Source organism: Rhinoderma darwinii, chromosome 6 (assembly GCF_050947455.1).
Source record: "Rhinoderma darwinii isolate aRhiDar2 chromosome 6, aRhiDar2.hap1, whole genome shotgun sequence".
Taxonomy (NCBI): Eukaryota; Metazoa; Chordata; class Amphibia; order Anura; family Rhinodermatidae; genus Rhinoderma; species Rhinoderma darwinii.
This window is the reverse complement of record NC_134692.1, coordinates 115226824-115244735: the sequence shown is the minus strand read 5'-3', so window position 1 is coordinate 115244735 and position 17912 is coordinate 115226824. Positions and strand designations below refer to the sequence as shown.

At 41.2% G+C, this 17912-nt stretch overlaps 1 protein-coding gene across 3 annotated transcripts in view; it reads left to right on the top strand.

The window, feature by feature from the left end:
• Nucleotides 1–17912, top strand: part of SNX29 (sorting nexin 29) — a 417611-nt gene that overhangs the window by 35737 nt on the left and 363962 nt on the right. For all 3 annotated transcript variants that reach the window (XM_075830136.1, XM_075830138.1, XM_075830137.1), the window contains exons 5-8: nucleotides 1997–2177; nucleotides 3796–3866; nucleotides 4868–5116; nucleotides 14497–14878. In XM_075830136.1, coding sequence (XP_075686251.1) covers nucleotides 1997–2177; nucleotides 3796–3866; nucleotides 4868–5116; nucleotides 14497–14878 — 883 coding nt within the window. The remainder of the gene's footprint in view (nucleotides 1–1996; nucleotides 2178–3795; nucleotides 3867–4867; nucleotides 5117–14496; nucleotides 14879–17912) is intronic.

Sequence of the window (17912 nt, the reverse complement as noted above, 5' to 3'; positions counted from 1 at the left end):
CCAGTCTGCCTAATTATGTTTTGACAGTTCCTCCGTGTGCACTTTGCATGGCTTGTTGCAGCAGCATTTTATTTAGTCATTTGGCTAATGTACCAAGCCAGAGTGTATTATGCTCTACTATTTCTACTAGTCCTTCCAATGCTCATTATTGCAATGATCTTTTTAACTATTCACACACATGCAATCAATACAAAAAAACAATTCTGGATCTTCATACAGAAAAAAACAGCACAATGATTTTACAAAATAGTTAATGAAGTCATTTCAGGCATTAACGTTTATCACCTATCCCCCATCCCTCCTCACTCCCCACCGGAAGGCCGCAGTGGGGAAGAGTTGTATGAAGCAATGGCTGAGCATGTGCACTACTGCTCCATACAATTTCATAGAAGGTATGGAGCTGCTCACCTAGCCACTATGCCGTACATCTCCTCCCATTAGGGGGCAACCATATTAGGGGGTTCCCTGTTCTAGTCGGACCCCCACTGATTTACATTTTTGTTTTCGTAAAATTTTTAAACCAGATCATGCTTTATGCTTTTTTTTAGGCTGCTGGTTTTGTCACAATTTCCCTACTTTCACTTCAAATCTGCATGTCAAAATGAGCATTACCACTCAAATAAAAAAATCTGAAATACTCCACTTATTGCGTGCTGCTAGACAGGTATTTCCAGGACACTGAAAAACCTCAGTCTAGAAGAAATGTGAAGAAAAAGGAAACGGCCGGTGCACACAGTGCATCAAGTGTGAAACAATGGGCAAAGGAGATGGGGTGAGCAGTTATGCTGACCTAGCGGTGTTGTGCTCGGAACAGAACACCATTTTATGTGTGTCAGTAAATTGCGGGGCTGCTGTTGATCCGTTCCGGGCCACCACTGGCTCCGTAGGTAAATATTGCACGAATGGAGAAATCAGTGGATATATAATACAGCTCTGTCCTGTATGTCCGTGCCCGGAGAATTAAGGATATGATCCAGGTAATGGCTCATAGAAAAAAGCATGAACAAACCGATATATTCTTAGAAAAATTAGTTTATTTAAAAATTGCAGTATAGCTACGCGTTTCAAGGTCGGACCAACCTCTTCCTCAGGCTGTTTAAAAGCTGACATTCATAGGAAATCATGGAGATCATGTGTAAAAACTAGCAATGAAAATCCTCACACCTTCGGCAACCCAGTTTTTAGATAGCCCTAGATAGATTATTGGGTTTCTTTTAGGGATTCTGGTGATTTTATTAGGTTGATGGTAGTCATTCAGGCTACTGGGCTGAATTGCGTTTCTTCTTTATTTATCACCCATAACATTTCCCTACGCCAATATGATGTTCAATAAGACGCACATGGAGATCTCTTCCTTCTTTTTTTTTTTCTTTCTCTTTCTCTTTTTCTCTCTCTCTTTCTCTTTTTCTCTTTCTCTTTCTCTTTCTCTCTCTCTTTTTCTCTCTCTTTGGCAAATAAAATAAAAAAACCTAAAGTAACTATAAGCCATTGAGTTGTTTTCCTCCATAGAGTTTTTAAAAATTCTGGAAAACTGTTTCTTAGTTAGAACTGTTTATTGGCTCTGGGTTTTACAAAAGTATCATCAAAAAATAGTAGACCTTGCAGCTCTTATAGGGGTTGTCCCTGTATTTTTCTCATCTATTAAATGACTGATCTTCATACCAGTGCAGCAGTAAAAGGGTTTACTTCTCTAGTAAAACGAATCTGGGGGTATAGGATAACCCAAGGGTCCATATTGACCGATGATAGTTTACTCTGGAGAGAACAATTTTTCTAAAGCACCTCTCACTGCCGAGACGTGCGAGATTGGGCATTGCTGTAATATTTATTACTGGTGTGCTTGATCCCGGGCTGATGCTGCCCGGTGCTCCAGGAAAACGAAGCAGTTGCATACCCAGTGAGTCAAATCAGGTTGTACTTTTTTTTTTTGGGCATCTTTTTTGCCCTTGGAGAGATGATGGGAACTGTAATTTTTACTTTTCTTCCCCCCCCCCAGAACCAGTATTTTGGGTGTACGTGAAAGAAATTCTTAACAAGCACGAACTTCAGAGATTCTACGCTTTGAAGAACATAACCACCGATATAGGGAGGGGCCGCGCCTGGCTGCGATGTGCTTTGAATGAACATTCCCTGGAACGTTACCTACATATGCTTCTTGCAGATCCAAACAGGCTTAGGTAATACTCCGATCAGCAAACTTCTTTAAAAAGTAGTTGATTGTTGTAGACCATGTTGATCAAAAATTCATGTCTGGCAGTAGATTGTAGGTCAATCTGTTCTGATAGGATCAGGGGTTTGTTATTACAGATGATGACAATATTAATGTATCCGAATACACAGCGCTCCGTTTTTTAGCAATTCCAAACGCACAAGGATCAAATGGTTCAGAGAGGTCTACTTTGCCTGACTAAATTGTTGCGGTGTACAATAACGCCCATCCTCCTTTGCACTCTGCTAGTTTAATCACTTGAGGGGTTATTCATATGGCAAAGCTGGATGCATGAACCCTGTATGGCTGTAGATAGGTCCATATAACAGACCCATAGGCACCCCGTGTTCTGTCATGTGGTGCCTCCATGTGGCTCATTATTCACCCCTAGAAGCATAATATAGTATGCAGTGTGTGCCTCCCATATAAGATCAGAGGCACAGGGAGGTACCATATGGGTAGCAGTCTATGGGCAGTTTTCACCATTCCGTTATTCTTCTCTGTCAGAGGAGCAGGACAACGAAAAAGAACCAGAAGCGCCAGTTCAGTTGCACCACTGACACCAACGGCGGAACCCATTGACTTTAATGGATTCCGCCAGGTCTCTGTCGGGGTGTCCATGGTTTTACCGGAAACCGTAGCGCAGCATACTGTGTGATTGTTTCCGGTATTCTCGGCTGGATCTGCGACTAAGGCCCCTAACTGAGCCTCCAATGCAGATGTGAACGAGGCCTTACTGTATGTGTATGTATACTGGGGATGAATGGTTGGGATCATTATGTCAGATTTTGGAATACTTTATAGTTTATCAGAAGTATCAAATGCCAATCTGGCAGTCCTTGGAAATAATGAAAAGTCACATACAAATGATTGTGTCATGGAGGAGTGGTTCTGCACAACTCCACTATTTTCCTATGGGGTATGGCTACAAGTGTCACCATTGTAGCACTTTAACAGTTAAACAGAGAAACTACTATGTGCTGTAGGGTGGATTTACATGCCATAGATTTTGTTGCAGAAACTTCACCTAAATGGAATGCGCAGAAATCCATACACCTTCTGCAGAAACAGCCCCATGCAGATGAATGTAACTGATTTTCTGATCTGCCGCATGTGAATCCGCCCATTATAGGGTCTAAATCTGAAACCTGACACACTCTGAGTGTTCTAAAAGTTCATTATAATAAAATGATTCTTCACATTTCCACCGTACATTATAATGTAGATATAGATCATTTATTTCTCCTGTCAAGTTGTTAAGGATTATTTTCAGACTTTTCTTAGTTATATCTGTTTTTAGCAAAAACTGGTGCCACCCGATATGACTGTTAGTACAGTTCCCATAGGGGTTTTCATTCACGAGTCATCAAAGCCTTGAATGGGAAGTGTGTGTGTGTGTGTGTGTGTTTTTTTTCGCTCGCTCGCCATTCAGGCCATTTCCTAAACATATTACAAGTGAATGGTAGAATTTTGTAATCTGTGTCACTGATGTTGAAATACATTTTTAGCTCTTTCATAATGCTACAAGCCCATTTTATTTTTTGTTCTTTCTTTTTTTTTTCCCCCCTATTTTAATTGATTTTTAGTTTCTTCTATGAAGACTGGTCATTTGTTTTAGACGAGGAACGTTCCAGTATGCTTCCTACTATGGCAGCTGGTAAGCTTAACTCAAACATAACTGAGCCAATGTTACGTATTACTTCCAAGATTGCTAATTTATAGAGAGGGGCAATTGAAGAGGAATCCTGTCTAATATTCAGGGCGTAGGCTATAGGGGGTGCAGAGGTAACGGACACATGGTGCACGGGGTGCAAATTAACCTCTTTGCTCCAAAAGAAGGCACTGGTATTATAAATAGCTCATCGTAGGTGGGGGGGGGGGGGGGGGGCTTACATATTTTGCACTGGGGCTCAGTAGCTTCAAGTTACGGTTCAGCTTATGGCATGTAGAGCACCCAAGATTTCTTTCACTGGAAATTTCCTACACCGTGTTCATGCCGTCTTGAGCCCTGTATTGATGATTTCCAGTAAAGTCTCAATGGAGAAGGTGAAAATTCCACCTAAATGAATCTTAAAGTGTGAACAGACCTCTATTCTGCTGGTTTGCTGTACGCTGAGTGAAGTGGTGTTTACAGGACTCGCCTGTACTACCTGTTTACAGTGTAAACCTACCCTCCCTTTTTTTGTAGAGGCAGTACAAGTGGCTCCCAGACACCTGTTGTGCCACTTATCATGTGAACAAATAAATACACAGATAAAAATATAACGTGTACAATACCGGTTTCCCCCAACAGCAGTTGTTAGGGGCTGTTCACATCTGCGTTGTGGTATTCCGCTATTCTGCTCCCTCAGAGAAGCAGAGCAAGGGAATACCGGAAGCAACGGTTCTGTTGCACAATGGATACCGCCGACGGAACCCATTGACTGCGCTATTATTTCCGGTAATCCCTGCCGGATCTGTGACGGAGCCTCCAACGCAGATGTGAACCGCCCCATAGGCTGTCCCATAGAATTTAGATTGTTAGCCAGTTAAATCAAAATCAACATAATTCTCATGTTAATGGCCAGCTTACGATTGTCTTTCTAATAATAGATTTGATTTTGATGAATTTGTCGAATACTCTTCTCATTACAAAATTAGTATTTGTGATATTCTAAGGTTTGAACTCAATCCTTTTTGCAATCAACATTGATAACAAGGATCTAAATGGACAAGCAAAAACAGTTCCTACAGTTTCTCACCTACTGAAGGAGTCCACCCAGAATGTCACCTCTTTACTGAAGGAATCTACACAAGGCGTCAGCAGTCTCCTCCGAGAGATCACATCATCCTCTGCTGTCTCTATTTTAATCAAACCAGAGCAGGACTCTGACCCTCTACCGGTACTTTCTAGAAGCCTTACATCAGGTGAGTCTTGTGATACAAACTGAGGATCATAAGAGTAATTCCACCTGTATTATGAACATGTCATAAGATCCAGGGGTATCTATGTGCAGAAACTTCAATCAATCATTCTTAATGGGCATAGTCCTCCCATATCTTCATTTTCACACTACCAGTTATGTGTCATCACTTGGCTTCATTCACATCTGCGTTGTGCCTTCCGTTTTAGCAGATCCATCTTAATTTTAAAAACGGCACAATAATGGATACCTGACTGAAAGCAATGGAAGGTAAAATATTCCTTTTTTTAATAGATCCATTAGCAGGGTCCGTCAAAAAAACGGACACTTTACCTTCGGTTTGTTTCAGTTCAGTATTATTCTCAGTTTTTGACCCCCTTCCCGCACCAGGACGTACAGTTACTGCGCGGTTCCCGGCGCACACTGTCCTAGCGGACAGTGTTTGGAACCCAGTGTTTGGGAACCAGGAGGTCACATGTCCCAGGCAACTGACACTTCAATGTTTCCGGCCAGCGGTCCATCGCCGCTGATTTAGTCAAGTAACCCCTTAAATGCTGCGATCGATTGCGTTCGCTGCATTTAAGAGGTTTGTAGCACATCGGCACCCCACACGACGCAACCTCCGGCCTGGTCCTCACAGGCTTCCTGTCAGAGTGACTGTCACGTCACACTGACAGAATACTACGCAGGTAGTTTAATGTATTCTAGCTGTATTAGTACCGCAGGTCTTCAAGTCCCCTAGTGGGACAACAAAAAACACTTTTTTTTTTTTCCCCTATAAGTCGTCTTTTATTATAGGAAAAAGTGAAACGGTTACAAAAGACGGGTCTTTTTTTTTTTTTTTTAACACCACGTTCGTAACGGCCTAAACTATTAAACAATAGTTCTTTTTCTGCACGATGAACACTGCAAAAAAAATCAATAAAAATCAATGCCAGAATCGCTATTTTTTTTTTTTTTTGGTTCCCACCCCTCCCAAAATATAGAATAAAAAGTGATCAATAAGTGGCATGTACCCAAAATTAGTACCAATAAAAACTACAACCCGTACCGTAAAAAAGCCCTTGCACAGCTTTTTTGACTGAAAAATAAAAAAGTTATGCCTCTCAGAATATGGTGACATAAAAAATTTATTATTTAAAAAAAAAAAAAAAAAAAAAAGGGATTTTCTTGTGCAAACGCTGCAAAATATAAAAAAAAACTATATACATATGGTATCGCCGTAATCGTATTGACCCGCAGAATAAAGTAAAATTGTCATTTGTAGTCCACGGTGAACAGTGTAGAAAAAAAAAATGAAAAACATGGTCAGAATTGATGGTTTTTGGACACCTTGCTTATCAAAAAATGATAAAAATTGCATGTACCCCAAAATGGTACCAATGAAAACTACTGATTTGTCCCGCAACAAATAAGCCCTCACACAGCAGAGAAAAAATAAAGAAGTTCTGGCTCTCAGAATATGACGATGCAAAGTGTGCAGTGTGTTCAAAAAGCGGATAAGATCGGGCGCCATTTATCAGTGCGACACCGGCCACATATCTATGAATTATTATTTATTTACCGCATTATTACACCCTCTTATTATACCCTGCACCGATTACATGTGCCTCCACATTATAAACTGAAATACCAGTAAAACCCCAAACAGAACAACTGGCAAGCAAAATCTGCGCTATTGTTTTCGGTAAATTGACGGACACCTGGACGGAAATCTGACGGAACTCATTAAAGTCAATGGGTTACGTCAGCCGCTGGAGGTGTCCGTGCTGCAAGGGAACCGTTGCGTCCGGCATTCCCTTATTCTGTTCCTCTAACAGAGCACAACGGACTGCCCTGACACAGATGTGAACAGGGCCTCACAGAGGTGTGAACAGAGCCTTATCCAGGAGTATTTCATTATTTAGTTTGTGCTGTATATGTACAGGTCCTTCTCAATGAATTAGAATATCATCAAAAAGTTAATTTATTTCAGTAATTCAATTCAAAAAGTGAAACTCATATATATTATATAGATTCATTACACACAGAGTGATCTATTTCCAGCATTATTTTCTTGATGATTATGGCTAGCAGTTAATGAAAACCCAAAATTTAGTCTAGAGTTCAAGGTTGTAGCCTCATGGTGTGACACTCAAATCAGCTAATCAACACACCTACAAATGTTTCCTAAGCCTTTAAATGGTCCAAAAGTCTGGTTCAGTAAGCTATACAATTATGGGGAAGACTGCGGACTTGACAGTTGTCCAGAAGACAGTCCATGACACCCTCCACAAGTAGGGCAGGCCACAAAAGGACATTGCTAAAGAATCTGGCTTTGTGGCTGGGTGCTGAGTGCGGTAGAAAAAGGTGCACAAGCAACAGGGATAACCGCAGCCTTGAAAGGATTGTCAAGAAAAGGCCATTCAAGAATCTGGGGCTCTAGGACTCAGAAGGAGTGGACTGTGGCTGGAGTCAGGGTTCAAGAGCCACCACACACAGACGTATCCAGGACATGGGCTACAACTGTCGCATTCCTTGTGTCAAGCCACTCATGACCCAGAGACGACGTCTGAAGTGTCTTACCTGGGCTAAGGAGAAAAAGGACTGGTCTGTTGCTCAGTGGTCCAAAGTCCTGTTTTCAGATGAAAGTAAATTTTGCATTTCATTTGGAAATCAAGGTCCCAGAGTCTGGAGGAAGAGTGGAGAAGCGTCAATCCAAGTTGCTTGTGGTCCAGTGTGAAGTTTCCACAGTCAATCATGGTTTGGGGGCCATGTCATTTTCTGGTGTTGGTCCACTGTGTTATATGAAGTCCAGAGTCAACACAGCCGTCTACCAGGAAATTTTCGAGCACTTCATGCTTCCCTCTGCTGACAAGCTTTATGGAGATGCTGATTTCATTTTCCAGCAGGATTTGGCACCTGCCCACACTGCCAAAAGTACCAATACCTGGTTTAATAACCACAGTATCACTGTGCTTTATTGGCCAGCAAACTCGCCTGACCTAAACCCCATAGAGAATTTACCGGGTATTGTCAAGAGGAAGATGAGAGACACCAGACCCAACAATGCAGACGAGCTGAAGGCCGCTATCCAAGCAAACTGGGCTTCCATAACACCTGAGCAGTGCTACAGGCTGATCGCCTCCATGCCACGCAGCATTGATACAGTAATTCATGAAAAAAGGAGCCACGACCAAGTATTGAGGGCATATACTGGACATACTTTTCAGTAGGACAACATTTCCGTATTAAAAATAATTTTTGAAATTGGGTTTATATAATCTTCTAATTTTCTGAGAGACTAAATTTTGGGTTTTCATTAACGGTTACCCATAATCATCAAGATTCAAAGAAAATAAAATAATGCTGGAAATAGATCACTCTGTGTGTAATGGATCTGCAGACAAAATCAAGGGGTTTGAATCCAGCGCTGTAGAGGGTAAAACGGAAACTTGTTCCAAGTTTACTGGTAGTAAAATTAAAAAGGTCCAAAGGAATGGAGTCCTGGTGTGCAGGAAGGAGTTTCAGTCCGGTCGTAGAGCCTACGCGTTTCAGACGTGTTAGACGTCCTTAACCCCTTAAGGACGCAGCCTAGTTTGGGCCTTAAGGCTCAGAGCCCATTTTTCAAATCTGACATATTTCACTTTATGTGGTAATAACGTCGGAATGCTTAAACCTATCCAAGCGATTCCGAGATTGTTTTCTCGTGACACTTTGGGCTTCATGTTCGTGGTAAAATTTGGTCGATATATTCAGTCTTTATTTGAGAAAAATTGCAAAATTTAGAGAAAATTTAGAAAAAATAGCATTTTTCAGAATTTAAATGCATCTGCTTGAAAAACAGACGGTTATACCACCCACAATGGTCACTAGTTCACATTTCCCATATGTCTACTTTAGATTGGCATCGTTTTTTGAACATTATTTTATTTTTCTTGGACGTTACAAGGCTTAGAACATAAACCGCAATTTCTCATATTTTTAAGAAAATTTCAAAAGCCTTTTTTTTAAGGTACCTGTTCAGTTCTGAAGTGGCTTTGAGGGGCCTATGTATTAGAAAACCCCATAAAGCACCCCATTTTAAAAACTAGACCCCTCAAAGTATTCAAAACGGCATTTACAAAGTTTTTTAACCCTTCAGGCATTTCACAGGAATTAAAGCAAAGTGGAGGTGAAATTTGCAAATTTCGTTTTTATTTCTGAATTTAAATTTTATTCTATTTTTTTTCTGTAACAAATAAGGTTTTACCAGAGAAACACTACTAAATATGTATTGTCCAGATTCTTCAGTTTTTAGAAATGTCCCACATGTGGCCCTACTGCGCTCGTGGACTAAAACACAAGCCCCAGAAGCAAAGAAGCACCTAGTGCATTTTGGTGGTGCTTTTTTATTAGTATATTTTAGGCAGCATGCCAGGTTTGGAGAGGTGTTGAGGTGCCAAAACAGTAGGAATCCCCCAAAACTGACCCTATTTTGGAAACTGCACCCCTCAAGGAATTAATTTATGGTTATTGTTACCATTTTGACCCTGTAGTTTTTTCACAGCGCGTATTTGAATTGGGCTGTGAAATTAAAAGAATGACAATTTTTCCAATAAGATGTCATTTTTGATCAGAATTTCTTATTTTCACAGGGAACAAAATGCCCCATTTTGTTGCCCAATTTGTCCTGAGTGCGGCAATACCCCATTTGTGGTGATAAACTGCTGTTTGGGCCCATGGGAGGCCTCAGAAGGAAAGGAGCGCTATGTGTTTGTTGGAGTCCAGATTTTGCTGGATTGGTTTTCGGGTGCCATGTCACATTTGCAGAGCCTCAGAGGTATCAAAGCAATGGAAACCCACCAAAAGTGACCCCATTTTGGAAACAAAACCCCTCAAGGAATTTATTTATGGGTGTTGTGACCATTTAGACCCCACAGTTTTTTCACAGAACTTATTTGAATTGGGCTGTGAATTTTAAAAAAAAAACTTTTTTCCAATAAGATGTAGTTTTGGCTCAAAATGTCTTATTTTCACAACGAATAAAATACCCCATTTTGTTGCCAAATTTGTCCTGAGTGCGGCAATACCCTATTTGTGGTGATAAACTGCCGTTTGGGCCCATGGGAGGCCTCAGAAGGAAAGGAGCGCTATGTGTTCTTTGGAGCCCAGATTTTGCTGGATTGGTTTTCGGGTGCCATGTCGCATTTGCAGAGCCCCAAAGGTATCAAAGCAATGGAAACCCACCAGAAGTCACCCCATTTTGGAAACTACACCCCTCAAGGAATTCATTTATGGGTGTTGTGACCATTTAGACTCCACAGTTTTTTCACAGAATTTATTTGAATTGGGCTGTGAATTCCAAAAAATGTAATTTTTTCCAATAAGAGGTAGTTTTGGCTCAAAATTTCTTATTTTCACAAGGAATAAAATACCGCATTTTGTTGCCCAATTTGTCCTGAGTGCGGCAATACCCTATTTGTGGTGATAAACTGCCGTTTGGGCCCATGGGAGGGCTCAGAAGGAAAGGACCACCATGTGGCCTACTGAGAATTTTCTGGTGCTAAGTCGTGTTTGCAGAAGCCCCTGAGGTATCAGTACAGTTGAAACCCCCGAGAAGTGACCCCGTTTTAAAAACGACACCCCTTAAGGAATTCATCTAGAGGTGTAGTGAGCATTTTGACCCCACAGGTATTGTGTAAAAGATAATGAGCAGCAGTTGGTGCAGAGTGAAATTTGCAATTTTCTATACATATATGCCAATTCAGTGTCCGATATATTGTGCCCAGCATGCGCCACCGGAGATATACACCTCATAAACTGTAATGTTGGTTCTCCTGGGTACGGCAATACCCTACATGTGGCTGTTATCAGCTGCCTGGGCACACAGCAGGGCTCAGAGGGGAAAGATGAGGAGGGGTAAGCTGTGCGAAGTGGATCAGAGCGAGTAAAACTGGGGTAAATTAAAAATAAAGGGATGGATGATAAATTTGAAAACACTCTTTCATACAGAGCTCTAGTTTTTCGGGACACGCGTCACATTGATATATTGTGTCCTTCCTTATCCCCCTCTTATAGCAGACTTTGCACCTCTTTTGACTTTTTCCCTTCTTGCCAGTTTGGGGAACTTCTCCTAAAAAGTGTTGCCCTGGTACGATGCCTGTGGCCCCGCTTCCAGAAGTACTGTAAGGCTTCAGGACTTGATCTGACAAGTCCACCCCTCCCATGTACCTATTGTAGTCCAGGATGCAGTCTTGTTTGGGGGTCCCTGTACTGGTACCTCGTACAGGTACATGGGTACTGGTGTGGCATCTCCATGGTCTTGTACTTGACACACAATATGTTGCTGCTAGATTGTGCCCTGCTCTCACCCCTTCTGAGTGTTTGCCCAAGCAGAGTCGTAGGGAGGCCTCTCAGGTTTCTTCTAGCAGTGCCGCATGCCGCAGGACTTCTGGAAGCGAGGCAGTTGAAGAGTGGGACGCTGGTATAAAAATTATCCAGGTAGAGGTGGTAACCCTGGTCCAGCAGTGGGTGCACCAAATCCCACACAATTTTTGTATTAACTCCCAGTAAGGGGGGGCATTCTGGGGGCTGAATACTGGTGTCCTTCCCTTTTATATATATCCTAAATTTGTAGGTATACCCGGATGCACTCTCGCACAGCTTATACATCTTCACGCCATACCTTGCCCTCTTACCCGGCAGGTACTCGCGGAATTGAAGCCTCCCTTTCAAATGTACCAGGTATTCATCTATAGAAATACACTTCTCGGGGATGAATGCTGGGAAAACCGGGCACTGAAATGGTCTAATAGGGGTCTCCGTTTATACAAACGGTCAAAACTGGGGTCATCTCGGGGTGGGCACGGCTCATTATCAGTATAATGTAAGAAGCAAAGTATTGCCTCATTTTTATTTTATTTTTTAGTTTCCAGCTCAGTTCTGAAGTTGCTTTGAGGGGCCCATATATTAGACACCCCTATCAAACACCCCATTTCAGAAACTAGACCCCTCAAAGTATTCACAACAGCATTTAAAAAGTTTATTAACCCTTTAGGCGTTTCACAGGAATTTAGAGCAAAGTAGAGGTGACATTTAATTAATTTAATTTAATTTATTAGGCACCATGTCCGGTTTGAAGAGGTCTTGTGGTGCTAAAACAGTGGAAACCCCCCAAAAGTGACCCCTTTTTGGAAACTAGAGACCTTGAGGAATCCATTGTAGTTTTCTTGGGGTGCATGCGACTTTTTGATCAGTTTTTATTCTATTTTTAGGTGGCGTGGTGACTAAAAAAACAGCAATTTTACTATTGTTTTTTATTCAATTTTTTTTACAGCGTTCACCGTGCGCTATAAATGTCATATTCACTTTATTCTGCGCGGCGATACGATTACGGCGATACCAGATGTTTATAGTTTTATTTTATGTCTTATGGCGTTTGCACAATAAAATACGTTTTGTAAAATATAATTTATTTTTTGTGTTCCCTTATTCTAAGAGCCATAACTGTTTTATTTTTCCATCAGGAAAGTCGTGCGAGGACTTATTTTTTGCGTAACGAACTGTAGTTTCGATCAGTACCATTTTTAGATACATGCGACTTTTTGATCTCTTTTTATTCCATTTTTTGGGAGGTGAAGTGACCAAACAATTGTGATTGTGGTACGGTTTATTATTATTTTCTCTTACGGCGTTCACCGCGCAGGATAAATAACGACATAGTTTTGGAGTTCAGGCCGTTACGGACGCGGCGATACCAATTATGTATAGTTTATTTGTTTATATATTTTTATTAATAATAAAGAACTGATAAGGGAAAAAGGGGGACTTTTACTTTTATTACTTTTAAATCTTTTATTTTCTTATTTTTACACAACTTTTCTTTACTTTTTTACACTTTTTTTACTTTGTCCCACTAGGGGACATGAGGGCAGGAGGCTCTGATCGCTATTCTAATACACTGCACTACATGCGTAGTGCAGTGTATTAGAGCTGTCAGCTGTTCGCTGACAGCAAGCATAGTGGGTTCTGATTTTGTCGGGACCCACTAGGCTTCCGTCGATGGCGTAGCCAGAGTCCATTGTTAGGATTCTGGTTGCCATAGTAGCCATCACGGCCCGCTATCGTGTAGCAGGCCGGCGATGGCAGCTTAACCCCTAAGAAGCCGCGATCGCTATTGAACGCGGCTTCTAAGGGGTTAATCGGCGGGGACCACCGCGATCGGTCCCTGCACACTAAGCTGTGATAGCCTGCTGTCGGAAACAGCAGGTATCACAGCTCAGACACGCGCCGGGATTAAATGGCGCCGTGTTTACTCAGGTCAGTAATAGTACTGACCTGAGCGCGAACGTTCTACTTAGCAGGACGTACTATTACTGACCTGAGCGCGAAGGGGTTAATCATGGCTGTAATGGATCTATATAATGTATGAGTTTCACTTTTTGAATTGAATTCCTGAAATAAATTAACTTTTTGATGATATTCTAATTTGTTGAGAAGGACCTGCATTGCTGACTCAGCAGCTGCCATCTAAAAAATTTTACCTGGAAAAGTGGAGGTGGTTGGGATGATTTTTGGGAAACTCCAATAAAATCTGAGAACACTCACTGCATTTCTTTCATTTGAGAGTAGGGAGTTTGGTTATTGCTATGAGAAATATTTTGAGTCCTTATTAGTACTATAAGTTAATGCAATTTGAAACTCAACTGGTAAAAATATTTCACCTTTTTTTTTTTTTTTTTTTTTTTCCCACTGGCATTGCAAACTTCTCTACTCTCTCTGCCAATACCTTAATTAAAAATGAACAGTATCACTCCAAACAATTGTATGGGATATGCAGCCGAGGGAGACCACTTAGTTTTTTCATATCTACCAAAGACTTGTTGAGCGGCAGCGTGCATACTTGACCACCACTCCTCACCACTGATGTGCTGGTGAGGAGAATTAGGGGACTTCTGTTCCTCATATTAATGTTTGTTGGGGGTCTCCGCTGTGGGATCACTAGCAATCTAACATTAATCATCCATCACGTGGAAAGGTTAGTGAGAACACCCCTAACACTAGGGCAGCATATGTTAATAACAGATCAGCTTTAATGTAAATGCTACTCGAGTATTTTCTGCAAAAACAGCAGAACAGTATAATGTACTGTGGACAGATAGGCTATTTAGTTATATATATATATATAAATCTTTTTAGCATTTCTCTCTTTTTTTCTTTTCTCCTTTTCTTTCTTTTCTTTTTTCTTTTCTTTCTTTTTTCTTTTCTTTTCTTTTCTTTCTTATTCCACAGTTGAAATATTGATTTGCATTTACGTTGAATATCACTGCTATTGTATCCAACAAAGAAGCTTCTCTCCTTTTGTTAGTAGTGCTTTCCTAATATATGGTAGGAGAGAAATAATTCTGTTTTTGTTTCCTGTAGATGGCAAAGCAAAAAAGGATCGGAAAAAGAAGAAGAAAGTGACGACTATCATCTCATTTGATGATGATGGGGATATGGAAGATCCGCATCTGGCGGGGGTTTCAAAGACCACAATGAGTGGCTTGGAGAGTTCAGAGGAGCATTTAGACAGGTCCTCCGCTGCTCTTTCTAACTTTGAAGCACAGTTTGAAATGAACTTAAATGACAAGGAAAATGCAGACTGCTCCTGGAGAAACGAATCTTCATGTGTTAATGGAGATTTCAGTTATAGAAAGCTGGACGTGAAGAGCATAGATGATGAAGATTTGGATGACTATGACACATATGAAGCACAACCTGTCAGCAAGCCAGAATTTAGAACGGAGAGTATTTCTGCCGAACAGTAAGTTTTCCAGAATCACAGAGCCACTTTGTTAGTGTTTTTCTGGGTATGATGTCCCTAGTGCTCTGTCATATCACACGATACGATACTTTTTATAATACTTGTTGGGGTTTGTTTTGCTGTAAATAAACGTTTGATCTGTCAGGGCAACATAAAACATAAGCAATGCCAACAGAGAAGACATTAAAGGCTTTTCTATTGGTACTTGCACCATAAACTATAGGCAGTGTGAGCAGTTACTACCGGTCTATGTCTTATGTGGAAAACAATAAACCGGGATGGTCTGCCTCGAGGCAGATTTTAAAGAGAGCCTGTCACATGCCCCAAAAACTGTTATTGTAGATTCTGTTTTTGTTTTTTATTTTTAAGCCTCCACGGTTACTGAGATATCCGTGCAATTCGTTTTTGGTGCCAGATATGAAGGTAACAACGCTCAATTGCCATGGGGGTCCCTGATCTCATGAACGGTAAGGGCTAGAAGAAAAACAAAGTGGCAGAATCTATGAGGTGCCGGCAATCTAACCGATGTCGGCTGCAGGTTTTTGGGCAGATTCAATATTACTTGTAATTTATTGATATTTTATATCCCTACTCACTGTGGGCTTAGGAGTCCAGTGGGAAGAGTGACACATTGATTGACGGTCTTCCCTTTTATAAAGGTACATACAAAGATAGTCAGTCACTGAGTAGGACCGCCCACTGGACTCCTAAGCATTAGGATGAGCAGGAATTTAAATAAATAAAATACTGAAACTTTTCACATAAAACTATTGATCTACTCAACTTCTCTTGTTCTATAGTATACCCCCCACAGATTAAACAACATGTTCAACATGACCGGTTCCCTTTAAAGGTACTTAATGTATCAGGAATTCTCCACCACAGTTCTATTATCTCATTCCCTCCCTTAATAGCAGGTTGATAATACAGCAAAGCAGAAGACAATTGTTAGTTTTTTTGCTAGACCAGGGCTTCTCAACTATTTTTAGTGAAGGTCTATTTACCTGGGTCTGCTGTCAGGTGAAGGTCCAAGCTGAACACCAACAGTAAGGCTATATTTTTACGGGTTGGATTTGCCATAGGCAATCCGAGGCTTATTCCCACTGTAGATGGTGCCACACACCCTCCTTGTAGATAGTACCACAATGCCCCCTGTAGATTGTGCCCCCCCAAACAAATAGAAAAGCTTGTACTCACCTAGCCCTGTTCCTGCGACGAATGGAGCTGCACAGCCTTGTTAGGCCTGCAGCCTATGAAACGCCGATAAGGGACCCTCGTGTGGGCTGGCGTGATGCAGCGACGTCACCATGCCAGCCTGCGCAGGGATCCTGTCCCAGCTTCTTATAGGTTGCAGACCTAACAATTGCATGTGGCAGTCGCCCGGGGATCCGCCTGACAATGCCACTGGTCTGGGCAACTGGTGTCCGCGATCCACCAGCTGAGGGCCCCTGTGTTAGACCATTGTCTGGCTACAGAACCACATTGAAGATTTTACATTGGGGCACAGAAACTTCAAGTTATAGCTCTGCAGGCCGAAAGTATACATGCAGCAGTAACTACCTTTGAAACCACACTTTTAATGAACCTGCCTCACTTAAAAAGATTGTTCTATGCCAGTTAGGTGGGGGTCCAACTTTTGGGACTCCCACTTTTGTCAAGAACGAAGAGTCAAAATTCCCCTTTCTTGACCGGAGTGCAGGACGATCATTCACGGTTTCTCTCAATAAAAGTGTCAAATAGCCAAACAAGCACATTTGGCTGTTTCTGACTGCTCCGTTCTCCCCAACGGTTGGGGTTTTGGAGGTTGAACCCCTTCCTAACTTTTTTTTTTTTTATAACCTGTCTGATTATTGGTTCATAAAGTAAAAATGGGTTTGCTGTGGGACAACACCTGTAATTCCCATGCCGATGCCCCTATCTGCCAATGGATCCCTTTTTATTCTTAAAGGGGAGCGATTCTAATGATAAAGATATAGTGATTGTAGATGTAATTTCCTAGAATATTCGCAGGTTTTTACATTTTGCTCTTTTTTATAGTCTTTAGCTGTCTGAGCCTCTTTTGAATATTGGCATTTACTGTATGTTTTCTATACTTGACAATCCTAAATTATTATTTTTTTATGACTGACTCATCATAAACTTGTGTTACAAGTCAATTTATATGGTCAGAGTGCTAAGAAAAATAATAAAAGAAAGTGAACATGTAAAATAACTTCCGTATAAACGTTAGTTTCATAGTCCTTCAGCTGCATTTGCAAAGTAGTATAAGAAATGTAGTAATGTAATGAGCACAGTTTGATATAAACAGCCTCCAGGTTTGTTAAAGCAGTTGTGGCGGTGAATGGGTCGTTTGGTCTCCATATAATCTGAAGGTATAAATTAAAATAACAGTATTCTGATCCAATTTTCAATTATACACTCAATAAAACATCTGCATGATAGCGGATATTGTGAATACCCAGATAATCCTATTGCCAATAGTCTCTGCATGCAGTTTTTAGAGTCTACCCATGAAAGGTAATTTTACGACTTCAAGTGAGTTCACTGGGAAAATATAAATTATACTTTATAATCTAAGCTGAGCACTAGACTCTAATGTTTTAATGTGCTGTCTGTTTACAGGGGTTGTCCTAGCGTTAAATATCAAATTCATTTTACAGATCATTAAAAATGAACAATGTTTTCCATTTACATTGTGTTAAAACGATCCAGTGAAGAGTTATGTTTATTTACATAGTATGGCACCACCTGGTGTTCAAAATTGTATAGCAATGGGCACGTCCACCTAATGCCTCATGAGCGGCGTGCTGGTGGACGCACATGGGCAGTCACTCTTCCCGCAGCCAGGTTTCTGTGTAGTGATCCTCTGTTCACTGCAGAGTAGCGAATAGAAATGGCTTTCTGCCCTGCTTGTCAGGGAAGCAGCAGAGCCTCTGTAGTACTATAGCTAGGGAGATTTCTTCTTCTAAGGCTTCGTTCACATCTGCGTCGGAACTCCTTTCGTGGGTTGTGTCAGAGCTTCCCGTCAGGGGAA